Source organism: Protobothrops mucrosquamatus, unplaced genomic scaffold (genome assembly GCF_001527695.2).
Source record: "Protobothrops mucrosquamatus isolate PMUCROS unplaced genomic scaffold, P.Mucros_1.0 scaffold_3, whole genome shotgun sequence".
In the NCBI taxonomy this organism is placed as follows: domain Eukaryota; kingdom Metazoa; phylum Chordata; class Lepidosauria; order Squamata; family Viperidae; genus Protobothrops; species Protobothrops mucrosquamatus.
Window position 1 is genome coordinate 714,757 of NW_015386079.1, and position 27,433 is coordinate 742,189.

The window sequence follows — 27,433 nt, forward strand, 5'->3', positions numbered from 1 at the left end:
TTCAACTCCCAGAATTCCTGAGCCAGCTGTGCTGGCTCAGGAATTCTGGGAGTTGAAGTCCACGAGTCATAAAAGAGCCAAGGTTGCCTACCCCTGGCCTAAGGGGAAGTAAGGCTTCCCTTCCTGCCAGCCAGCTTAATATATGTAATCTCTGCAACTTCCTCATTCCAGGATCATGGGAAAGGAGACAGTGGTATTTAAATTCCATGCTTATCAGTATCAGAAATAGAGAGTTGGTTGTTACTACTCCAATTACTACTCCAATTATTTTAGTGCGTTAGCAAGAGTCACAATAAAAGAATCTATTTTGACACTAAAACTTTGTGGTTTTTTCCATATAAGTTAAACTAAATGATGTTGAAATAAATTCCAGGAACCTCTTCACACAGTTTATTCAGCTCCTCAAATAACCCTTAATATTTTTTTTTAAACTTAAGTTTCAGTGTTTGGTGTATGCAGAGATAAGGCATACATTTAAATTTATCCACAACAGACTATAAGCTATTTCTTAATAGAAGTACATTTTTACAGTGGGTGGGGGCTTAGCTATTTTTTAAAAAATATATACAACGTCGGGAACTTTAAACTGTCTTGAAATGAAACTTTAGTGCCAAAGAATAAAGAAAAACTAATTGGGTAGCCTGATGATGGTATTCCAGGACTGCAGATGCACATTATGGGTGATCTGGAGGTTATGACCACTAGTTCAGGAACTGTTCAAGTTTGCAATAATGCTGAATGATGGGGAGTTATGACTATTCCTCGGAGTTCCAGTCATTGCAGTATCCCCACGGTCACATGATCATGATTTCAACATTCCCTGTTGGCTTCCCACAAACAAAATCAAAGGGAAAACTGGCAGGAAGTTGAAGGTCACTGACATGAGATCCTTGTTTAACAACTGCAACCAGGACTGCTAGAACTGCCATTGCTAGGTGGATGCAGTTACGTGGCATTGAACTTTACAACCGTCTCACTTGGTAATGGCAATTTGAGTCCCAATTGCCATTGTCACTTGAACACTACCCGTATAGGGGTTGAATAAGCTCAAAAGCTCACTATTCACGGTCATTTTCAAGAACCAGTTCTAAATAGCTATATAGTTATTGCAATTACTATGTGTACATTAATTCACTACATTTACAGGAAGTTTCCTTTAATGATGGTTGGTCATTTAGTCTAATGTAGTTTGACAACATTATGTTTTGTTTCTGAGACTGCAATCTATCAGCTTCTTATCCTCTCCCCCCCCTGTAGAAAATAATTGGTTGAATATCATATATTTGGCTTGGCAAGTCACAGATTTTACTGACCTAGTTTAGATAAATCCATCCAGTCTTTTTCTATCAAAATTCACTGTGGATTATCATGGAATCAAATCCATGTAATTAGTCAGTACCTGAACCCCAATATCACTAGTTAAAACACCCCATTTCCCTTGCATTGAATCTCTCTTTACAGTGTGTCATAGCATGTGGCTTATTAGAGGTGAAAATAATAAAACCTTTACTTGTTATATAAGAACTTTTATTTCGTTGGTATCAAGAGATATAGTAGAAAATCAGCAAAGTAAAAAAGCATGAACATCATGGAAGAAACAAAGACATGGAAAAATCAGTTAGATTTCAGTGATAACTATTTAGGCTGACTTGCATATTTTTATGGCCATGAAAATATTTTTTAGACCTTTGTTCCAGTATTTTGGTTACAAAAAATACATTCTTCTTTATCCATCCTTTTTTAATGAATAAAGTGGTGCTTTTTAAAAGTGGGGATTTGCCTTTAATTTTATATTGTTATTTGTACACTCAGAAATTAACAACAGTTATAAGGCAATAAACATATAGTAAACATAGAATAAAAATCCATAATATAAAATTAAAAAGTACGCAGTGAAAGCAAATATAACAATAATAAACCAATGTTATTATCTCATCATCTATAGATTTTTCAAAACAATTTAGTTTTGAAAAACTTACAGAAATGTGGTAGCATAACCTATGGTAATGTTAGGGTTAAATTACAAAGTTTAAACAAGGTTTTCAAAAAAGCATACTTTCTTAGGTTCTTACATTCTGGATACGTCTGCTTACCGAATTTTTCATATACCTCTTGTCTTCTTACACCTTCTTTTCATTTCATGTTCTGCTTTATATGCCATCATTCCATTTTTGTCAAATTAAGCTTGGAAACTGCACTGAAGGCTAGAAATTTGGAGATAGCAGGATTTTCAAAAACTGGAATTTCCCATGTGTTCTGGTTAATCTTACAGGTTTGGTCTGTTAGTACAGTGCTTATAAGGGTCTACAGAAAGATGTAACCCAAAGTTGAAGAAAAGTTGAAATAAAATCATAAGCTCAGTTGTGGTCATGAGATATTCAATTAACAACTGTACTGCTTAACAGCCAAGTTGCCGGGACCAATTATAGTTGTTAAGCAAGGACTATCTGTACACACACTTACAACCAGAAACTATATATTTAAAAAAGGAATTAAAAAATACTATAGTTGACACTACATATTATAAATTAATTACCTACAATCTAAGGCATTACATCACATTTGTAAAATTAATTAATTCTTTACTTACATGATATAGAGCAGTGGTTCTCAACCTTTTTAATGCCGCGACCCCAACCGGTCGTAAGTCGAGGACTAAACCGGTCGTAAGTCGAGGACTAAACCGGTCGTAAGTCAAGGACTAAACCGGTCGTAAGTCGAGGACTACCCAACCGGTCGTAAGTCGAGGACTTTCCCTACCCAGGAGCGCCGCGCATGCGTGGTTCCGCCCCCTGCGCCGGCCGAGGCGTAGCTGGCAAGCGGCAGACGGAGCAGGCCGACCACCAGCTGGCCCAGCCCAAGAGAGGTAAGGCACCCGCCAGAAAAGGGGAAAAAAATGGCGGACAAAAAAAATGGCAGACAGCCTTGCTTGGCGACCCCCGTGAAATGGTCGATCGACCCCAAATGGGGTCCCGACCCACAGGTTGAGAACCACTGATATAGAGAATGGCAATCTTTCTTTCACACTCTATTCCAAGGGAAGTACATTATGCTAGGGATGAATCATTTTAGCCCATCTTATTCCATGTATGTTAACATAGAAACTAGGTTAAGAGATTTTGTTTGAAACGAATGTTTATGCTTGCTAGAGAGAAATAGCAAAAGAGTCTTTAGAATAACAAGATTTACTGTCTAATAAATCCTATTGCATTGTGCTCTTATTTGCAGGCATGTGGGTTTGAAGGAAAAAATCTATGCAAATAATAACGATTCAAAGTAGTATATTAATCCATTAACAATCTCTTGAGCACAGTATTCAGTGTTGGCTAATCTGACTCATAATGCTCCTATCCCCATGGATTCAGGGAAGATTCTTTGGGGGGATTGAAAGGTGTTGGTGTGCATGTTTGTGAGTGTAGAAACAGGGCCAAGTCCAGGGCGAGAGCCAGAAACAGCTGGGACAGGAGAAGGGATTCAAATTCCTCTTGACTTCTTGGTGGCAGATAGAGCTTTGCAAAGTAGCCAAAGTGAAGCCTTACTTGTTGCTTCAGAACATCTCTAGCCAATCTGGCTGGTGGGTGGCAACAGGAGCATTCCTAGTGTTTTTCTTACTTTGGTGCTGGGCTGAGAGATTTTTCTGTGTCTGTTTGCATCTGTGTGCAAGTGTACGTAGATAGAGGATATCTGTTACTTTGAAGAACTTAATTTTGCTCCTCTGCAATGTCAGGTTGGTCCAAAATAAAGCAGAAGTCATCTAGGATTTGATTGTGGATCAGAAAGTTTACTTGATTTTTCTAACAGATATGTTCGCGGAAGATAAGACAGCTAGTATGTGTCCACCTTCTCCTGCCTGGATACTCTGTAGGAAGTAGTGTGACTATGATCCATATAAACAGCTTATCAGGGTGCTTGTGAGAGGCCTGGTTCACACTGAGGTTGCACAGTTGGAGATAGATTTGGGATTTTGTTGTCTATCAGCTCTATACTTGTGTAATGGAATACCTGATTGAACTGACAGTTCTCCTGGCCTTGAAGTTAGTGCTGGAAACCTCTATGGTTATGATGTTTAGCGATGTTAACATCCACATTGGGATTGGTTTGTTTGTGCAATGACAATGCATCTGTCCCAGTTGGAAACAGGGCCAACACAATACGAATATCTTATCAATAATTTTGTTTTTATCAGAGGAGTATTCCGTAAATGGGGACACCTCAGGTTTCCCTATTGTTATGATTGAATAACCTCTGCAGGGAGATTGGTCTAACTAGGTCTAGGATGTCCTGTCATTAAAAGTTTTTGTGTCGAATTGGATTCTATGAAAACTAGGAAATGTTTGTGACTGAATTCACTAGAGATTTGTTGATGCCATGGTTGGTACCTGGAATAGGAACCTCAGAAAAGCTGTTAACACAATTGTACTAAATGCTCTCTTTGAACCACTTCAAAGCTAGCCCTATGGTACCAGGGCCATCTGATTTTTAATTTCTTAATTCCAATAAAGGAGAATATTTGTAGTTCAGGGTTGAAATGAATGGTCCTTGGTGCTCTCTGAGCTTTGCTGTTTTCTTACAGACATTTCATTACCCAAACTAGGTAAATCATCAGTGCACTGATGGTGTTAACCTAGTTTGGGTAGTGAAACATCTGCAAGAAAACAGAATAGCTCAGAGAGCACCAAGGACCCCTAATTTCTTGATTGTTTGAGAAATTGTAAACTGCTGAAAGACTATGGAATTTATTGTTATAACAGGTTAAATAAATTTTAAGATAAGAGTTTTAAAATTTATGTTTGAACATTGTATTCAAAGCAATTAAAAGCTTGGATATGTTGAGAAAAATGTTTTTACTGGAATGTTGGAAACAGTATTAGGTAATAGGCAATAAGTTAACATTTCAATTTAAAAAAAAATAATCACATGAAATGCCAACATCATACAACATTGTAACTGCCAATCTGTCTCAAGTGGAAAGTTTTAAACATGGAAAAAGTTCTAGCCCATATCTCTTATATTCAGAGTTCCAGTCTTCCTTTATTCTCATTTCTCCCCACACAAACTATTTACCATAAAAACTCTCTGCATGCATAGAGGCTCTTCAACAATTGAGGAGCCTGATTTTCCAGAATCCGCATTTATATGAACAGCATCAGTCAATAGAAGTTATTGCTGTAAACACTCACCTTCTGTTTTGTGCCTAGACCAGTGGTCCAAAAAAGAATGATTAGATGATACTACAATAATTTCCCCATTTTCTTCCCTCTAGTGCAGCTACTTGTTTACTTCTGAATATAAGACACCTTCCCTCTTACCGCCAATTCACAAGTAGGCATCTAGCAAAAATCTTTTTTAAAAATAATGTTTTATACTACTTTTCATTAAAATAATGAAGAAATAATAACAACAATAACAATAATAATACCATCAAACATCCACATCTGCCTATCCCAGGTCCTTGGTAAGGGCTCGATAGGTAGACAAAAATGCCAAATCCAGTCTGAACATCTGGCTGACTGTGCAATGATCAATAATAATAATAAAGTTGGAAGAGACCTTGGAGGTCATCTAGTCCAGCCCCCTGCTCAGGCAGGAAACCCTATACCATTTCAGACAAATGGCTGTCCAATCTCTTCTTTTGAAGCTCTGCTTTTGTAAATACAATACACATTTAATATTTTAGCAATTATATGTAACACTCATCCTTAGTCAATAATCTACAAATTGTTTCAGTTTTTCAATGTAAAATTTTAGAACGTACTCATTTCATCACATTATTCTGCTGAAATTTTGTCATGCTCTCTATTTCACACTATGATAATCAAATTTCATTAATGAAATTCTAAATTCTGTTATTAATGCAGTTGTGTTTTTAATTTTTTTGAAAAAAATGTTTTAAAAGCACAGGGCCTTTTACAACAGCCACTTTTTATAAGGATCTATCTTGTCAAATCATATACATGGAATTATCTAATGTGATAAACAATTTTATTAGAAACCTGTTTCCAGAACAATTTTAAGTGTACAATAACTTGACAAAGCAAAATGCTAGAAGAGGGGGGAAAAGATGAAAATTATTGGATTACAACCAGGAAATTCACTGTGAAGATCTGAACAAAGGCAAAGGTCTAGAGCAAAACTCTTATGAGTGATTTTGTGGAGTTAGATATACATTTAGAGGATTAACAATGTGAAAAGAAATCAATGTGGAAAAGCAACATCAACATGAACATTAAGCATCACTGTTGAATTATGAACTTTTTAGTTGAGGTAGTACTTTTAATATGCTATGGATTCAAAAGGGTAATAAAGGTAATGTAAAAGAGGTGTAAGTCCCTCCCCCCCTAACATGAAGTTTCACAAACAATAATAAGAGCACGTATATATTGCAATTTTATTTCTTCTGCTCAAACAAAACAGCGTTAGCATTTAAGAAATTTTAAAATGACACAATATGGTAAAAATAGCAGAGAATTAACTGAGAAACTCAAAAAGAAGTAAAATTAAATGCATGAAATTGTAACATTCATTAATGTTTCATCTTCAGTTTTGATTGACACTTGATGCTTGCAAACCTTTTAAACAATGAACTTTTTTTTCATGACAACTCTGAAGAGATTTCAGCACCAGCACTAAGATTTGTACATTCAGTTTGTATTCAATTGGCTTATTAGCCATTTGTGTATGATAGGACAGGTTTATCACAGATCAGATCACAGTGTTGAGGAAAGCATTGCCTTCCTGGAATTAAAAGTGATCCCCTAAACCATATTCAGCTTAAGGCATCTACTTACAAAAAGCACAGGAACCATCATTACATTTTCAAAGAAGAATTATTAAAAGAATCTAATAACCTGTAGCTAATTTTACTTACAGAATTATCTGGCAATGGCATAACTGTCACTATTACAGCCTGATTTAACAGTTTAATTAGACTGAGATTCCTGAAATGGTTCAGTTCAGGATCATGTTAACTATGCATGTTGAACGACAAGGTCTCAGTTTCATTTTTTTCTTTTCCCCTTTACACAGAACTCATTAATTTTAGACCAAGGCACAAAACGTTTAGTGCATTAACCAGTTTCATTCACAATCTAGTAACTTAATGTTCTTACCTTTGGACCACTTACATGTTTAAGATTCTGCGAGCCCATATTTGAATTTTCTTTACAAACAAAATCAAACATGATTTCTGACAGGAATAAGCATTTTAGCTTATACTGTTTAAACATACATTACTTTCGAAAGATGAAAATGCCTCCTCTTAATTTCAAGCAATTATTTGCTTTGAGATTTAAATGCCTTCAATTAAAGAATGTGGAAAAAATAATTTAAAGTCATGGCCACTAATTACATGTTATAAGCCATATTTCTGTCTTATACAAAGAGGGAAAACAAGACTGTTTGTCTGAAAACAGCCAAAATGGGCTGTTCATTTGCTTTGGTGTCCAATACTCAGAGAGGATATGCTAGTTAAAGCTTTGTGAACTAAACTGGATGTTAACTGGGTAAATTAAGAAAGCAAGTAATTAAACTCAAACATTATTTTGAAATCAGCATAGATCATAAAATCAGTATTCCACTATTGCAACATGGTGAATTTAAGATGTAATCAGGAATACATATATTTTTCCCAAATCACAAAACAGATTACACACAAAAGTTTAAAAAATTGTAATGCAAATGTATAAATGGGGAAGGAGATAAAACTGGATATGTGATTTTTTTTTCCCTCTAAAACTAGATTGCTACATCAATTCTTAAGACCTTTTTCCATTTTTTTCTTTTCATTTTTTTCTTTTTTCCACATATCAATATTTAATTGTGAAATAAAATTCAATGCATGGTGACAAAAATAGGAGAACCCAAAAAATACCAATGGAGTAATACTTTTCCCCCAATCCCATTTCTTCTCACTTTACTGACACTGATCACTTACAAATTCAGGTTAAAACAAACTTTGTTAAGGTCAGTGATGGAGAAGAGTAGAAAAATAACACATGATTTATTTATTTTAGGATCATACCAAAACTTAATTCAATGAACAAATGCAGGTAGCCAATGTGAAAATAATATGCTATTACTTTTCATTGCCTGTTTTAAAAAATTCTTCTAAGTATTATCTTGACGCTTAATGCTTAACTTTATATCAAGCTGAAAAAAGAAGCAAAAAGCAGGTTTTCAAGAACTGCTACTGAAACATTACTAAGTTTGAAATACAAATGAAATGATACAAAAAGTATTAAGTACCTGGTTCTATTTAACATGTTTACTGATAAATCACATTTTCCTTATTATTACACATGCATGCAATATAAGGAAAAATAGTGCAGCAATTAATACAAATTGTTTAAATAAAAAAGTTGCCCCAATTCCCAACCCAACACCTCCCCAAGTTTTGCCTGGGCATTAACTAGGCCTTATTGTAAAAAGGCTATTTCATATTTGTGGCATGCAAGAATGGTTTAAATTAAAAGCCAACTCTGTGGTTATTTATGTTACAAAAATGTCTGCATGCATAAATCTTAAAAGCTCAAAAACCTATGGTAAGTCTATAACAATCTAACAATTTACATTTGATCATATTGATTTGTATTCAGGAGAAGTCTCAGATTTGGTAAAGCATATCATTTTAGGAAGGCATCTATATCTTCATAATCTGGGCAGCATTTGCATTTTTCTTTAAAAAAACTTCATGAAGGCTAATCAGAGAGGCTTGCTTATCCAAAGAATCCAATATTCAATATACCATGGTATCCTGGATCTCTCATTCATCAATATTGGGTCTTACAGTATCTATGCTGTGAATTGAAGTCATGCTTTGTTTTTGATCAAGGAAATATCTAATGTGATAGGAAGACTACCTGAGATACAATTGTTTATCAATCTCACTTGCTAAATTCTCTACTAAAAAAACCTCTCTGAAAAGCCTCCTTAAGTTTTTCTCCTTTTTAAAAACTTAATACACTGTAAATATGCAGCTTCAATATTGATATGAAACATTTCAATGCACCTGCCTAACAGGCTTATGATTTTCTGCATAAATCATTGCCACAATTTAAGACTATTTTCCATCTTGTTGAAAGTCAGAAAACAGCAGCAAAAGGAAATAGTGTATCACCATGTTGTTGTCTGAAAGTTCAGAATCTTGTTTTCTCCTTCTTCCAAGAATATTTTTCCATTATCTTCCAGCAGCTCACAAAATGTAGCTGATTTTGTGCAAGACCAGTGGTCCAAACATATTAGTCCTAATCTTTCTACACTGTATTCGACTTGTTCAGTTCTTGTCGAATTGCTGATTTGAGCAATGGGAGGGAAAAAAAATAGTCTGTTAACTGGTGAAGAAAGATGTGAACGGATACGTTTGAAAAACTTGTCCATTAAGATCTTAAAGCTCAGATAGCACCACAATATTACTGTATTATAGCGTGTGATTCACAATATTTACATGTTTGATTTATTGTAAATAGAAAATGAAGTGGGAAGATTGTAGAACACTGTATTTGGACAAATAGCACTGTTTGTTTTAGAGATTATGATCAAACTGAAATTTGATGAAATTTGACAAAAACATAAAAACAACCATTCATGATACATAGTAAAGTAAACTGAATAGAAGAGGCATGAAAACATGAGAGGTAAATTTAGGGTTATGTTGCCTAAGAATAATTATAACTATATATGGGAGAAAGATTTTAGGAAATCTATTTATTTGCTATTACTATTCATGGGTATCAATGATGGAAATCCAACTGATTACTGTTGTTGCTTCTGCTGGCCTTAGTGTGGCTGCAATATGGTAAAATATAAAATGATCAGTTAAAAAGATCATTTGAGGGGAAGGATTGTCTGTAAAATCCAAGTTATGTAAGTGATGAAAATGTTCACAATATCCATCTTTTGGGTAATCTACACAAATTTCATATAAATTACAGTACAAATATATTGCCTGATTTGCCACAAATTGCATTTTTCCATTATTTCAGAATGAAGCCCAAATCTAATATTCTATCCATCACATTCAAAGCCATAATTGAAGTGTTTTTGTACTGCATCCCTTGTCTATCTTTCTATCGTTTGGGGGGGGCGTCAAATAATGACTTGTTTTTCCCTGAATTTTCTTTTAATTTTTATGATATTATTTACTTTTATCTATAATAAATTGTACTTAAAATTATTTATATTTAACATGTCACTTCATGTGAGATAAGTGGTCATATAAATTTGACAAAATAGATTATTACTGTATATTAATAAGTTTCCATTATATTGTTTTCTTGTTGTAAGCTACACCTTGGGAAGATATGGTTTCAAAAATCAGCTAAGAAATGAAGTTATTAAATAAAATGATTGATACGAAGCTTAGCGAGTTCCTACTGGAACTGAAAAATCATTACCTGAGCCATTCAAATAATAAAAACTGAAATTATGATAGTGAAAGACTAGGAAGAAAAAATGAGACAAATGGAATTTTCAATCTTCTAATGCATTCCTAGAATTGCATAGGAACCTCCCTCCACCAAATAATCACAAATTTATATACTTACCATCAATTAATTCTTCTTTTAGTTTTGTTAATTCCTTCCTCATTTCCTCTAAAATATCCTGTGATAATAGAATAAGACTAAGTTTATTTTTTTCAAATATATTCCGAACAAAAATAGTATCTGTTCCCTAATGTAAAGTAAATTAATTAAAATGTATTAAAATTAAAAGTTTCAACATTCTCCTTACTTTTACTAAGGATTCATATGCCAACAAATGTGTATGTTCACATGCCCAAATTGTACAAATGTTGATATCTAGTTAAAACATTTTTTAAGTCTTTGGTGTTGGGGGCAATGTTTCTGTAGATCTTACAATGTAACATTTTAGGAGTACATAGTTCAAATTCTTGGTTATTCACTGATAATTGTAACATATTTTCATATTTTTTAGCACAAGCACTGCTGATTCAATACAAAAATAAAATGCTTAATTTAAAAGTGGACAATAAGCCATACTAAGCTTAGAAATTTTTTCTAGCAGAAAATATCTACCTGTTTCAATCTGTCATAGTCTAGTCCTTCAGACTGTACTCCATTAGTATTTGGTTGCCCAGAAGATGCAGATTTTGGTCTAAAAAGAAAAACAGTATAAATTATGACATTTCCACACTGCTCATCATGTCTGTAATTTTTCCAAAGAACTGAACAGTTTTTCTTAATGCATATTTGAAATTGAACATGTTAACCAGGGATTATGGGGATTGAGGTACACAATAGATGGACTGCTAAAGGTTAATTTTCCCAGTTCCAACTAAAATAAGCTATGTAAAATTGGTTATGTCATAAAAATAGAAATAAAAATAAGTCTGCAAGAAAATCTACAAAATTTGAATAAATCTTCAAGAAGGGCTTCATTCCAAAATTTCCAATGTTTCAATAGCTGGTTTCCAAGAAAACCAAAAGCATGTTTTTCCTTTCCATACCTTAGCACATCACAAGGGATATTTTCTATGATTTAAAAAATATAAAAGACAAAACAGCAAATATGGTTTATTCCTTCTCTTAACTTTATGGTTCTGAATATACAAGCTATTAATCAAATCTAACTTAAAACTCTTCTATTCCAGTCATTTGTGGGTAATATAAATTGCTTTTAAAATAAGTGTTAAATACCTTGAGATAATAGGTGATTTGCTTCCATTCATTGTATTTGTTCTTTCCCAAGGCTTTCTTGTTAATTCTACAGGAAATAAAATGTCTGAGTTTTAGCCTTATATGCACTGGATAACTCTAAAAGAATTATCACGCTTAAAGAGAATAATGTTTTGTACTACTTTGAATAAATCACTGCTTGGTAGAACAAATGTAGGCCAAACCAAAAAAACTTTGGTTGTTCCAAGCTTTGAACAAAGCAAAATCCAGATGAACAAGAAGAGCAAGACTGATTTGTGTCTTCCTATTTCTTCTATCAACTGTCCCCATTATGGCATATCCCAATGGTCTACTGGCCCCCATTTACCCAGCAACTAATCTTTTTACCCTCTCTTCAACTGCTTATTCCAGTGTCCCAGAACCTTGTATTATATCAATCTGCCTTCTGCCCTCTTTCACTGTTAATGACTCTGGGCAGCTAACAACAGGTAAGAACACCATACAAAATAAAAACCAAAATAAATATATAAAACTGATAATGACTACCAAGGTAGTCAATTAAAAGCAACCATGAGCTCCTAACCGACTCCTAATCTCTATGCCTGTAAAGTCTTTAAATTTTTTTGGAAAACCATCAGGCTAGGGCAAGTCTAAACACTGGAGGGAGGGGTGTCCATAGGGCAAGCACAGGAACAGAAAACTCCTGCTTTCTGGGTTTGCAGGATGATATTTTTCAATGAAGGAATTTGCAGTGCGTTTCTAATGAAATGGGTAGAAACAATTGGGGAGAGGAGGTCCTGCAAATAACCTTGCCCCATCCCATGTCACAGGAAACTTTATAGGTGAAACAGATGCCTTGAATTGCACTTGGAACCATTCTGAGAACCAGTGGAATGTACCTTGTTTTTCTCCATTCTCCTCCAACTGTCAACTTTGAAAATGAGTGTGGCTGCAGCCATTTCCCTTACTTATTTTCAGTTGACACAGCACAGAGGGAGGGGGGGTTACCAGGTGCTTCGCTAGACTAAACAGATTTTCTCCCGTGGGAACCAAGGTTATTGGCTGCTCCTGGGACTGCAGGCTGGGCATTTCGTGAAAAGCCTGCCAGGAAGATATATTGGGGGGATGTAGTAGCTTGCATAGCTTATGGGATGGGATTACTTAACTTTGTATTGGGGATTGTTACGTGTCTATTCAGACTTGGTTTCATTTTTGATGTGCCGATACTTTGTATCAATAAACAAATTTTTTGAGGAACTTGCAAGCCTCAGAGTTCTGCTTTATTTGTCTCTGTCTGTCGGAACCATGACATTAAACCAAGTCTCCTAAAAACTTCATTTTTGGGGGTGCTGGGCCCCGACCGCCTACCCACTCACTTTTGGGAGAGCGGTAAAGACTCGGTGAAGACTCGAGATGGAGGAGAAAGTTGAAACTGTTGCTAGCGGCAATGGGACTCAGGCTATCAGAGCACAAGCTGGCGCTCCAGCCATCCAGGAGGCGTCACTGGCAGGGGCTCGGCCGAAAACCAGGTTGATCCAACCTGGGAAATTGGTACCGCAGGCAGGAACTACAGCCTTAGTGGACCTCTTCCAAGCCGAGGCTGCCCCTCAGCGCAGGAGCACTCCTGTAACCGCTGGAGAGGAGCTTTTATTGCTGCCGTCCCAGGGTTCTTTGTCTGTGGATGGCAAGAAAGGAAAGAGCTCGATGGGATGGGCTGACTCTGGAGAGTGGAGATTTCAGTCACAGTCCACAGCCCCTTGCTCGAACAACTGAAGGAGAAGTTCAGCCGGCTGGAGGTAAAAGATATGATTCCTGTTGCCCAGGAGGTAGGTGCCCTGGAGAGAAATGCCAAAAACTACTCATCTCTCCCTCCCCCTCGCCGGAGTTCCAGCCCAACTGCTGGAGCCTGTGCTGCTTCTCCCACCCCCCACCAGCTATGATACTGAGCCCTGTATCCCAGCTAAGCCCGTTGTCATGGCCTCAGGATGCCAGTCTTGGAGCCCAGCCAAGAGAAGTCCGGAGAGTGATTTGACCACGTCCCCAGGATCAGCAAGCCGCCCAAGCCCAGCAGCAGGCGCAGGTAGCCCCAAGATTCGAGCCATCCCCAGCAAGCCCACCTTCAATGGGGATCCCAAGAAGTTGACCTTTTTCCTAAACCAGGTGTGGGCTCATTTGGATCGCTATGCTTATGCCTACCTGGATGGGGCTATGATGGTGAATGCTGTGGCGTCGAATTTAGAGGAGGAACTGGGTGACCAACCTCCATGATGAAGGGGCTCCTGAATTGCACGACATTAATCTATTCATGGAGCAACTGAGGGGTCAGTTTGAAGATGAATCCCAAGTCCTGATGACCGAGAAAGAAATCTACCGCCTGAGGCAAAGAGGTCGCCCCGCAAAGGAGTACGTCTGTGAATTCAGAAGAGTTGCTAATTGGCTGGGGCAGTGGACTGAACGGGTCACTGGTCAATTACTTCAAACGGGCTAGATCGTGACTTACTTCAAGCCTGCATCATTCGAGGTTTTTCTATTACGTGAGTGTTACCATATGGCAGTGGTGCTAGACATCGAACTGAACCGCCCCAAAAAGTCAAACACCACTGAGCCCAAGCCGCCGTACGTCCAAGAGGAACACCTCTATGGCCAACGTCCCAAGCCTCTGCAGCCACCTGCATCTCCCAAGCGCCAGCCAGGCTCCCATCAAGTGCTACCAGTGCAGTCAGATGGGTCATCGTGCTGTGGAGCGCCCCGCTCCTCACCCTCAACCCAGCATTCCAGTTTCTGCCACAAAACCATGAAGAGCTCCCAGAGGGGAAAGAGAAAAACCAACTGGGCACGTCAAGGCCCGGGCGTCATTTTTTGGAGGGAGGGAAATATTTTTGAGGTATGGACTGATCACAAGAATTTGGAGGCTCTCAAGACCCCCAGCAAATTATCCCCCCAAGCAAGTTCAGTGGGCTCAATACTTTAACCGTTTTAGTTTCACTTTAAAATATTTTTCTGGAGGCAAGAACTTTTTGGCTGATGCCTTGTCTAGAATGCTCCAATTCAAGAGCAACCGAGAGGAAGTAATTAAATCCATTATTCCTCTGCCGCAATCTGCTTCCCAATAACAACCAGATCGGACACACAGAGACCCTCTGCTGATCCTGACAATCGATCGCTAAAGGAATTGAAGGAGAACTTAAGAGACTGATTCCTGGTTTAAAGAACAAATCTATATTGACTTTAAGGGGGGTATTAGCTTGGAAAGATTCTAAGTTATACCTCCCAGAAGGCCTCAGACTCCAGGTGTTGCAACGGAGTCATGACGCTATGCAAGTGGGTCACTTTGGATTTTTAAAAACATTACATCTAGTGCGCAGGCAGTTCTGGTGGCCGAGAATGAAAAAGGACATTGAGAGTTATGTAAAAAGTTGTGCCACTTGTGCTACCATGGAGAAGCATCCTGGAAAATCACCAGGTTTATTGCAGCAAGTGGCCGACCCCTCTCAGCCTTGGGAAGAAATAGCCATGGATTTTATAGTAGAATTACCTGAGAGCAAGGGAAACACTGTGATATGGGCTTTGATTGATCTATTTTCCAAACAGGCACATTTCATTGCTTGCTCAGGACTTCCCTCTGCCCAGAAGCTAACCAAACTGTTTCTGAAGCACATATGCCAACTCCATGGTGCCGCAAAGAGAATTATTTCTGACAGAGGGGTCCAGTTTACTGAAAGTTCTGGAGGGAGTTTGTTAAACTGATTGGGTCCTCCCAGGGGCTTTCATCTGCTTTTCATCCGAATACTAATAGAGCTGCTGAGAAAGCTAACACAATGGTGGAACAGTACCTCAGATGTTATATAAATTACTAACAGTCTAATTGGGCTGACCTTTTACCTTTTGCAGAGGTAGCCTACAATAATACTGTGCACAGTAGCACTGGTCTCACACCATTCAAAATAGTGACGGGTCGAGATTTTGTGCCCATGCCGGAGTTCCCACAGGAGCCTCCTACTTCCCAGACTTTGGACCAATGGGTGACATCTTTCCAGGGGGGTTGGGTGAACGTGAAGAAGGCACTGACCAAAGTTACCAAGGTTTACAAGGAGCAAGCAGACAACAACGTTCCCCTCAAAAATCTTTTTATGTTGGACAATTAGTTTATCTTTCAACTAAATATCTACAGTTAAAGTTACCTAGTAAAAAAATGGGCCCGAAATTCCTTGGTCCTTTCCCCATTATCAGAATCATAAACCCTGTGATGGTGGAGTTAAAACTTCCACGATTGTTGGGGAAAGTTCACCTGGTGTTTTACTGCAGTCTTTTGAAACCTGTGTCAGAATCCACTTTAAGACCTATTCCAAAAGAGCCACCTGGTTCAATGGTGGTAGAGGAAGAGACACATTATGAGATAAAACGTATTCTTGATTCTAGGCTGTACAAAGGAAAGTTACAATACCTTGTCCAGTGGAAAGTTTACCCCCTTTCAGAGGCTACATAGGTGAAATGTACAAATGTAAAGGTGGATAGATTGATAAAAAGGTTTTATGATAAATACCCTCACTAGCCTCGAGGGCATACCTAACCTGATTTTTGTTTCCCCTGCAGACTCTTTTTTTCTGAAGAGGAACAGACTGTCAACTTTGAAAATGAGCGTGACTGCAGCCATTTTCCCTACTCATTTTCGGTTGACACATAGCACAAAGGGAGGGGGGTTTAGCAGGTGCTTTTCTAGACTAAACAGATTTTCTCCTGTGGGAAGGCTGCTCCTGGGACTGCAGGCTGGGCGTTTCGTGAAAAGCCTGCCAAGAAGATGTATTGGGGGACGCAGTAGTTTGCATAGCTTTAGGGTTGGGATTACCTAACTTTGTATTGGGGATTGTTATGTATCTATTTAGACTTAGTTTCACTTTTGACATGCCGATACTTTGTATCAATAAACATGTTCTTTGAGGAACTTGCAAGCCTTGGAGTTCTGTTTTATTTGTCTCTGTCTGTTGGAACCATGACATCAACCATTTCTCTTCAGATAAAACCATCCTCCTTTATTCCATTCCTCTTCCTTTTAACCTTTTTCTGTTCCCCATATACATTTCTGCTCAAATCAAAAAGCCTTGTTTTTTGCATTGATTCAACCAGACCTTTTTATTCATGAAATGGTCCAAAACCTCTGAAGCATGCAGACTTCATGGCTTGAGGCCAGTATTTGAAGGACCACTCTCCCCCATTACGTACAACTAGTCCAGCAGATGGGAAGGCAGGATATGTTACAGGACCCATTTATTAGTGATGTATATCTGGTGGGACCATGGAAAAGGATCTTCTTGCTGGTTGCCCCTTTTCTATCGAAATATAATCCCCCCTGAGATATGATTGGCCCCCAACTTGTTTCTTTTCTGAAAGGCCCTGAAGACATGGTTTTGTCCTTAGCCCGGGGACCAGGAATGGATATTGAGTCAATTAAGTGTTGATTTCATTTTGTTGCTGCTGCCATTGGTAGTGAGGGAGCGGTATGGGGGGGGGTTATGTTGTGGATTTTTTATGTTGTAAACCATCTGGAGTCTAATAATAAAATAAATAAATTTTGGGAATGGGCTGCCAACTCAGTTGTTCTGTAGATTAAATGATTCATGCACTGAATGTTTGATAAATCCATTATTAGAAACCTTTTAATAAACACTTTAAATATATAAATGCATTGAATTAAAAGGAATACAGATTATGATTCTGTTTTCTTAAACCAAAAGGATACAGAGTTATATATTTTTTTCTTAAATGAACCATATTAAAAATAAGCAAAAATCTCTTCAACTTCAAAATTATTTACCACAATTTATGTCACATATTTCAATACTGTACAAGAGAAAGTTATCAGCTATGCAGTCTCATGTTACACAATTTATACAACTTACCAGGTGTGCTTGTTGAAGGAGGCTTGGGAACTAAAGGCTCTGGTTCTTCCTGTTCAATGAGATAAAAATATAATATTTTACAAATCTGCTTAAATTTGTGACTAAAGGAAAAACACCTAATTCCAAAACCAACATGAAAATCATAATTCTAAAATCTCAAGCTCTATTAAGTTTGAAATATTTTTTCAATTACACAGATTAATTTCTATGATTATAACATTTAATTGCAGAATGTCATATAATTTGCCAGAGTATTTTCAACTTACACTTTTTTCTTCTTTTGTTTCTGTTTCTGATGACCCCTTCTCAGCAATTCTTCTCCTTCAGGTAAGGATAAAAGAGTATTTGGTTACCATCTGCCAATATCTGACTCTCTTATTCATCTGTTCTAACATAAATTCTGATAAGAAAAGTGATAAAAGAGCAAGTCTTGCTAATATCACTTTTAGTTCTGTGAAAATTTAGTTGGATCCCAGTTTTGTGTAGGGGTTAAAGGCACTAGGAGGTAGTGTGTTCTAATCCTGCCTTATGCAAACCAGCTGGATTACTTTCGGCTAGTATCTCAGCCTTAGAAAGAACACAATGACAACTACCTCCAAAAATAACTTCCCAAAAGTATTACACTAACTACTCCAGATAGTCATCAAGAATCACAAGTTTGTTCAAAGGTGCATACATTAAAAAAACACTATAGTTAAATTCTTACCTTCTTGCAAGCAGAGCACTCATTTCTTCCATTAATCCACTTCCTCCAAGTGGCAGTGGCCCATTTCCACGACTAGTATCTGTTTTGGGTGAAGCAGAATTTGTTGCTCCACTTGGAATAGGAGAATCTTCATTCTATAAGTGTGCAGAAAAGCAGAGATGATGGTAGCATTATTATTAAGAACATATAGTGACACTAAAGTATATGGGAAAGATACTGTCAAGCTGCCCATTTATTCATTTATACACGCGGAGAGAAAGAGAGAGAGAGAGAGTATACTTAACATACTATACTTAACATGGAAAGTTTTATAGACACTTCTTGCCATTTTTGTGAAAATCTAAAACTAAGATTTTTAAACTGAATTTAAAAACTTGAATTTGAATTGTACTTACCCGTGATACTTTTCTGAGTTTGGCTCCAGCAAGAGCAGCAGCCAGTCCTGTTAAAGGTCGATAATCTTCATACATCGTTCCCATGGAAAAGCCAGTAGCAGGGAGAGGAGGAGCAGGAGGTGGAAGAGGAACCTGAGCAGGAAGGGGAGGAGGTGGTGGTGGAGGTGGCCCTAAAGATGGAAGAGGTGGAGGAGGAGGAGGTGGTCCAGGAGGAGGTGGAACTGCTGATGGGGACTGAACAGGGCCAGATGGGAGTGGGGGAGGGGGAGGGGGTGCAGGTGGTCCTTGTGTAACACCTGGTGAAAAATACATACACACATACAGAAACCAAATACAGGAATTGAGATACCAAGTAAAATCCAAAATAATTAATTCTCTAGTATTTAAAATGAAAAAAAAAACTGTATATATCCTAATGTGGCTTTCATTAGGAAACCAGTCAGTGTCATTTCAGAAAAACATTCAGCCATATTAATATGCTTCAATTAACATGAACAATTTAGTTTGGAAAAACAGCACTCAAAATTTCTTAAAGAGAATAATGATGAAAATAATATTTATGTCCAGTATAACAATGGAAAAGCTTTTATAGTTAAAACATATAGGTCTATTTTTAAGCTGAATTACAGCAATATAATATAATTTGTTCCTTCTTTGTATACCTAAAAAATGCATTTTCCATTCCTTCAATTTTATTATTTAAGCATGTTTTAAATAGAAAATACCAGAAAGTAATATTTACATTTCTATTCACATTTCATGCTTTTGGATTTTCCTCCAGAAGTATTAATAAAACATATATTAGTGTGTTAGAACATTTCAATCTGTTGATGGAATGATTATTTTCCCCAACAGCATTAATGAAAACAAAAATATTCTATAATTAGGATATAATTTTGCCTGGAAATACAGATTATCACAACTCTCTTAAGAATTTGCCTAATCTTGAATTATGACTTATTTGGAAAAAAGAGATTCCTTAGATGTTTATCTAAAAATAATCCTACATAGTGATATTTACCCGATAGGAATATGACCTTGAATTAGATATTTCTCCAAAAAATAATTAAATGGAAGAAAAATTAAGCACATGGAAACATTTTGGACACTCCACCATTTCCTTATTTTATTAGAGTTGACAACCTCAAAGGCAAAAAATCCTCAAGATTTATTTTCACCAACAGATTTGTACATGTGACATTTGTGTATATTTGTGTATATATGTACACAATGGCCAGAATCTGTTCTTCCTCTCCCCCCCAAAAAAATCCATATTAATGATGATTAATTAAATTTAATTATATGTAAAAGAGGCCCCCTATTTGTTAAATTAATTGATTGATTCTCCATTTTCCATCCCACATAATTCCACAAACTCATATATAAAAAAAAGAATTTATCTGAAGGAAGCTATGTTTTATAAGCATAAGCCTATATATGTTCACCCTATGGTAAGTCCCACAAAGTTTAATAGTGCTTACTCATAAATAAGCACGCATGAGCTGCTATTATGCGAAAAAAAGATGTTTCACCTAGTCTACTCTGTGTAGCAGTAGTGGGGAGAGATTTGTTGTGTATTAGGAATAATGTTTGAAGACAAGTGCCTATAATGGAGAGCCTGTCTCTATGTGGAAGTTCTCTTCATGATTTGATAATTCTGTTTTTTTTTTAATCAGGATATCAACTCATGGCAGACAGGCTTTCCATTACAGGCACTCTGTACAGTGACCAGGGTCTTCATACCTGTTCCTTCTTGAAGAGTTTCTTCTGCCTCTATTACAAAATTTACTGTAAATGTAAGATAACTCTCTCATTTCAATCCCATTTGGAGGGGGGGAAAAACCCATCATCTTCCTTTCGGGTAAATATAGAAAAACAATTAATTTGTTACAAAACTGATTTATAAAAACACATCAGTTAGACTCCTAAGAATTTTCTGTTAAATATATTAAATAAGAGGAGCTTAAAGTTATCCATATACACAGATGGCATGAATTAATACGCCTGCCTGCCTATCTATCTATCTGCCTATCTATCTGCCTGCCTGCCTGCCTGCCTGCCTGCCTGTCTGTCTGTCTGTCTGTCTGTCTGTCTATCTATCTCCATTTCTGATCCACCCTATTTCCAATGGAGTATCAATGGAAAGACTCTCAAAAGAAATATTCTAAGGAAAAATATTACAGTACGAAAACTGCAATTCACTGTCAGAATTTTTCATTTAACCAAGTTTATGTTTACTTTCAGTAAATCCCTTCTCCACAAATAACAGTTTAGAAACTATTTCAACAAATAAGCAAACCATTCTTCCAAAGTATTTTTCCAAAGTAAAACACTGATACATTTAACATTTTGCTAAAAAAAAAAAAAAGGATATTAGAAGAGCTTTAAAAGTGTTAGTTCTTCAGGATAAATCAAGTTTGGGATGCAAATTAGTTTGAGTGCATTTTTTTATTAGTTAATTAGTATGAACATCAGAAACCTTACCCTGCTGAGACGTAGATTCAGCCGGCTGAGAGGCTGTCTGCAAGACTGGCTCAGAAGCAGAGGAGTCTCCCAGCATAGAGTTTAGAGAGTTCTCAACAAAGGCAGGGGGAGCTGCAGAGGGAGAAGGGAGAACACTAGGCTTGGATGAGGGAGCTGAGGCATTAGGGGAGGTTGGAGAAGAAGCTTGAACTCCAGAGACTGAGAGAGGTTGAAAGGAAGATGGTGGTAGTGGTGCTGGACCTGAGGTAGGTGGTGAAGAAACTGAATAATTTGTCAATTCCGGAAGACCATTAGGTGCAGTGGGGGACATATGAGATAACTGAACAGTAACAGGAATAGGGAGAACAGGCTTGGGGCCAGTGGCTTTGCCTGGAGGGCTGCTAATCATTACAGGAGGTGAAGGGGGAAGGGGTGCAAAACTAGAAGCTGACCAAGTAGTTGACTTGGTAGTTGGGGGCAAAGAGGGAGGGGGGTTTACAGGTGAAGGTGGCTGAGAATTTTTATTTACTGGACGAGGAACTGTAGCATAATGGGGAAGAACAGGGTGGAAGGCAGAGCCCAAAGACGTAGCAAAACGTGATGCAGAGTGCCTTAGTGGTGGTGTAGGGGGGGAGGAAATCGACTGTGTAGAAGTCACTATAGCATAGTCCGGGGTAGATTCTGACATTGCTTTAGCATATGAAGGAGGTGGTGCTGAAGGAGGCTGGCAACTGGCATATTCAGGAAGTGAAGTATTATACAGGGAGTTGTCAAAAGATGGAGCTGGACAGAAGATAGCATCAGCAAAGGCAGGATAAAAGAGAGAGAGAGAGAGAGAAAGAGAAAAAGGGAGCTAATGAAGCAACAAAACCAGCATTCAAACGATATTTACAATGCAGACTATAGTTAGTACCAGAGGATTAGGCACAAGTAAATTACTGTTAGGAGAGTTTATATAGTATCAATTTTTAATTCACTTTTGCCATTCGTATTTGCATTAGTATATAAAATTACAACTTTGTTCTATAAAAGAAGCTGCACTACAGAGTATACTTTCAAACTAATCATAAAAATTAGCTGGTTGGAATTAAGGGTAGCGATTTCCCTCATTTATTTATCTACAGTACATGGCTGCCCTATTCAGCACATGACTCAGGGTGGTGCACATCAATAATAATGAAACAATAAAAAACTACATAGTAAAATGAAATCTTAAAATCATAAAAAACAACAACATGCAAAGACATAAATGCCAAGAAAAAAAGTGATCCTATGAAAAATACCACTCCTGGACACTAAGTTGGGTGGAGGTGACTATGGAGGCACTGCCATGGTGAGAACGGTGAAGACTGATTGTAAATGGCACTCATTCAGTTCCATTCCAACTTTGAAGGGTTACTGAATGAGTGGTCAGTAAACAAGGACTGCCAGCACATTTCTTGGGTCCAGCCATATGACTTTTCCTAAGCATAAACTGTAATGATCTTCCCCAAGAAGGGAAAGTTGGAGACAGGCCAGAAATTACCCAGAATGGTCAGATTCAAGACTGGCTTCTTGAGGAGAGGGTAAACTACTGCTTCCTTAAACATAGGGTGAGACTTCTCCCTCTATCTGAAAAAAGTATTCACCACCACTTGGACCCAAGTCACATTCTACCTCCCAGGAGGTCTTAACTAACCAGGAATGACATGGATTGAAATTACAAGTGAATGCACTCATAGCTCTAAATATCCCATCCATTTTTTCAAGCCTAACAGGATTAAATTCTTCCCAGTTAACCATGTCAAATCATGTCTCAGCCAACTGCATAGAACCTGCACAATCAGAATCCAAGTCCATGAAGTTCCTGGAACCATAAGCCTGCCACAGTCTACCAACAGCCCAACAACTGAATTGAGCAGTTCAGACAAGGATACTGCAGAGATGCAGAAATTACATCCATTTCCTAACTCACCAATAAGATTTTTAGAATAGATAACTCTAAATAGGTATCTAGCAGCTATTCTTTCATCCTTGCCCTTGAACTAAAGCTGATGCTTGCATCCTAGGAAGACATGTTTATAAAACCAGATGACTTCTTTCTATGGTCCCTCAACTTTCAGTAATTTAAACCAGATTGGCCTTCTCCTTCAAAATAAGATATTGAATGAGAGCCCTTATTATTAGCCAATCTGATATTAAGCAGCAGTAGACTGAGACCAGGACCATCAAGAACCTAATGATCAGGTCTTGGGGTTCATATATCACGGAGTTAGAAGACAGAAAGCACACCAAGGGTGCTTTCTCCATGAAAAGTCTGCCAGTCTCTTACCATATTTCAACAACCATCCTAGGTCAGACCTTAATCATTTTGGGGGTTAGTGATCTTAATAGTTTTTACAGAGGAGGAGGGTATAATTTCATTATAGGAATAATATAATCTTGTCTCCCAGGGCTTTGATTTAGTTTAAATATGAAACGAATAGGAGCAGCTGCACCTTTTTGCAGCCACAACTATTTTCAGAACTTTCAGGACTGCACAATTGCAGCAAAAGTCCACAACTGCAGTAGCCATGTGATCCTGGAAAAAGATGATTCTGTTTTAATTTATCTCAGAAAGATTATGGGTTTATGTTCCAAAGCAACTCTTCTGAATCAAAGTAATGCAATTGTACTGCAATAGCGCTAGAATATTTGTGAGCTGTTTGAATTTTCCATATTTCTGCATAAATGTGAGCTATACATGACTGTTTCTCTATTTTTAAGTCGAGAAACAGTCATGTTTGACTCACATTTTGAAATAAAGAGAATTCAATTGAACAAATGAGTCAAAAACATGATTTATTAAAGAAAATGGCCCAAAGCTACACATTTGTATGTAGCAAAAGTATGTGAACATCTAGGATTATCAGTTCATTTGAAGGAGAAATTAGAGTCAGATGTTTCATTCAATTGGATGATAATCAGACTGAACAATGGTGTGCATGGCAGGATTGCAAGGAGAAAGCCACTATTCTCCAAAAAGAATACTGCTGCCATCTACACTTTGCAAAATACTACCTGGATAAGTCAGAAGGCTTCTGGAAGAATGTTCTGTTGATGAATGAGACCAAAATAGAACTTTTTGGCTTCAATGAAAAATGTTTGCAAAAAATAAATACAGTATTCCAGCCCAGGAATCTTATCCCATCTGTGAAACTTGGTGTGGTAGTATCATGCTTTGGGACTGCTTTGTTGCCTCTGAAGTAGGATGGCTTGTCATCATTGATGGAACTATGAATTCCGAATTGCACTAGCAAATTCTAGAGGAAAATGTCATGGTATTAGTCTATAAACTGAAGCTCAAGGGGAAGTGGATCACACAGCAAGACAACGATTCAAAATACGCAAGTCCTGTGATCAAAAAATGGTTAAAGCATATGAAAGTTAATGTTTTAGAATGCCAACTCGAAGTCCTGACATTAATCCTATAGAAATATTACTGTAGGAGCTAAAGCAGGAATTTCATAACAATGAAACCCACCAACTCCCTGAGTTGACGCTGTTCTGTAAGTAGAAATAGGCTAAAATTTCTCCAAGCCAATGTGCAGGGCTAATCAACATTCAGAAACCATTTAGTTGCGTTTATTTATTGCTGCCCAAGACAGGCATACCAGTTTCTGAAAGCAAAGGTTTGCATCCTTTTGCCACACACAAATATGTAGCTTTGATAATTTTCCTCAATGAACAAGTATAATATTTTTGACTGATTTGTTTAACTGGGTTCTCTTTATCTAGTTTTAGCAGTTGTGTGGAGAACAGATTGTGCTATATGCAAAAACACCGAAACTTCAAAAAGGTTCACAAATTTTTAAGCATCACCATACTTATTCACAAGTAAATCCCACTGAGTCCAATGGAACTTTCCCTCAGATATCTACAAAAAATAAAGGCTCCTTTAGGATAATGTTAATTCCTAGTAAATATATAAACATGTCAATCTGGTTTGCTTGATAAGAATACAACACAAAAGATTTACTATTGCTCTTCTCTAAGATGAGACTTCCCAATCTGGTCGAAAGTTCTGTTCTTCCCGATGGTCTACCATCCAGGTACTAACAAGCTTTTAGCCTCCTTAGCATTTTAAAATCAGACAAGGTTGGCTAGGGGCTGCCTACTACTACAGACTGTATCAAATTGCAGCTAATATCTCAGATTTCCTTTAAAGAAAGTAAATATCACATTTCAAATAAATAATCTTTCAAAAGCATAAAAAAATGAAAGTATTCTTCCTGAAATGGATAGCTAAAAATAACACTATTGAGACAGGAAATACAGTAGGGCAAAGGAACTGCTGTAAATTCAATATGTAAATAGCTGTAGGTGTGCTTGTCAGAATTAAGAAGACTTTTTAGATTAAAAGGCAGGATGTATTTTTTTCTAGCTGAAATAACTTATTGTTTTAAGCAGTTGAATAATGAGTAATAAGTGTGGGAAGGAAAGCTAGAAAAATATTTTAAGCTAATAATAGCCATTTGCAAAGTTGCACAAGTTAATCATGTTTTACTATAAAAAAGGTTCTACAAAGCTATAAGGCAATAGTACTACATGTTTAGATTCATGGTCTATAGCACGATGAGAATGAACTTGATACCACTTACTGTCCAGGTTTACAATCATGTGAAAAAATAAATATATCCCATTGAATTTTTCAACCTATTTTAATATACAGATATTTGATCATTTCAATAATATTGATAAAGGAGATATAACAAATATCATGCACCGTTTACACTTTATAGACCATTGCGTAATTTAAATAAACATGTAGGCAACTTTTGCTTGTGAAAAAAGTAAATATTCCCTCACAAACATACATTTATCTCTATCTCACATAGCTAAAATTAAAATCAGATGCACCAGATCGGGTACAATTTATTAGAACATCATTAATGAGGATCTAGGCGAACATAGAATCATAAGCTGGAAGGGACCTTGGAGATTTACTAATCCAATATCCTGCTCAAGGCAGGAGACCTTATACCATCCTGGTCAAAAGGTTGCCAGTCTATTGTTGAAAACTTCCAGTGATGGAGCACCCACAGTTTCAGGAGGCAAGCTATTCCACTAATTAATTGTTCTGTCAGAAAAATTCTCTTTAATTCTAGGTTGGATCTCTCTTTAACAAGCTTCCACCCATTATTTCTTGTCTGCTATTTGGTGCTTTGGAGAATAAGTCAATCCCTTTTTCTCTGTGATAGCCTTTAAAGTACTGAAAGACAGTTATCATGTTCCCCCGCCCCCAAAGTCCTTCTCTTCGATGGGCTAGAACAGGGCTTTTCAACCTTTTCACCTATTGTACCACTTTTAGGATATGGCAGTATCCGAGTACCACCCGTCGCCTAGCAAGGTGTCAAAAACTTGATGACCAAAAAAAAAAAAAAGGAAAAAAGTGATAAAGTACAGGTAGTCCTCGACTTACAACAGTTCACTTAATGACTGTTCGAAGTTACAGTGGCACGGGAAAAAGTGCCCCCCAAGGCACAGCCGAGCAAGACACCTGCCTGCCCGCCCGGCGGTGCTCTTCCTCCTGTCCGAGGTTTTCATTGTTGTGAGCATTTCTGTTGAGGATTGGCAGTGGGGGTGGGGTGGGGGTGTGTTTGGTTTTTATTCCCCCTGTCTGCTGGGGGACACTGGACACTGTGACCGTCATAAATATGAATCAGTTGCCAAGCATCTGAATGTAAATCACAAGACCCTGGAGATGCTGCAACATTCCAGTTGATTGGCACTTCTTCTGGGCTCAGCGGAAGCGCCATGATCAGCCTGGCGCTGATCCTGGTGCTTCCGCTGAGCCCTGACAGCCCTGCAGCTTCAGCCATCCCCGCTACCACTTTTCTGGGATGGTCGCGTACCACCTGCCAGGTGCCAATGTACCACAGGTGGTACCCGTACCACTGGTTGAAAAGCCCTGGGCTAGAAGAGTACCCTAGCTCCCTCAACCGTTCATCATATGATTTAGCCTCCAGACCCTTTATCATCTCTGTTGCTTTTCTCTTCTTTCTAGGGTCTCAGCATCTTTTCTGTATCATTGGTGATCAGAACGGTATGCAGTATTCCAAGTGTGGTTTCACAAGTACAGTATAAAGCAGTATTATCACTTCTCATAATTATTATTATTATATTATTATATTTAAATTTATATCCCGCCCTTCTCCTCGCGGACTCAGGGCGGCTGACAATCAATTAAAATACATAAATGACAATACAGATTTAAAATTAATTAAAAAGAAATATTTTAAACATAGTCCAATTAAAATATAATTAAAACCCCTCTAAAAATTACCCTAGGCCAGTCCTGCAAGCTGGAATAACCAAGTC

The 27,433-nt window shown here is 37.4% G+C and overlaps 1 protein-coding gene across 2 annotated transcripts in view; it reads right to left on the reverse strand.

Moving 5' to 3' along the window:
- Positions 1 to 7,021: 7,021 nt before the first annotated feature.
- The window catches only part of ENAH (ENAH actin regulator), a 38,893-nt gene continuing 18,481 nt past the window's right edge, over positions 7,022 to 27,433 (reverse strand). The window contains exons 5-13 of one of the 2 annotated variants that reach the window (XM_015829551.1): positions 21,116 to 21,877; positions 18,632 to 18,927; positions 18,237 to 18,370; positions 17,797 to 17,851; positions 17,531 to 17,579; positions 11,655 to 11,721; positions 11,034 to 11,112; positions 10,542 to 10,599; positions 7,022 to 9,289 (exon numbers count right to left, since the gene is read on the reverse strand). In XM_015829551.1, the coding sequence (XP_015685037.1) occupies positions 9,252 to 9,289; positions 10,542 to 10,599; positions 11,034 to 11,112; positions 11,655 to 11,721; positions 17,531 to 17,579; positions 17,797 to 17,851; positions 18,237 to 18,370; positions 18,632 to 18,927; positions 21,116 to 21,877 (1,538 nt within the window). In that variant the 3' untranslated portion in view covers positions 7,022 to 9,251. Of the gene's footprint in view, positions 9,290 to 10,541; positions 10,600 to 11,033; positions 11,164 to 11,654; positions 11,722 to 17,530; positions 17,580 to 17,796; positions 17,852 to 18,236; positions 18,371 to 18,631; positions 18,928 to 21,115; positions 21,878 to 27,433 lie in introns of both variants that reach the window. The other variant, XM_015828867.1, reaches the window with a different exon arrangement.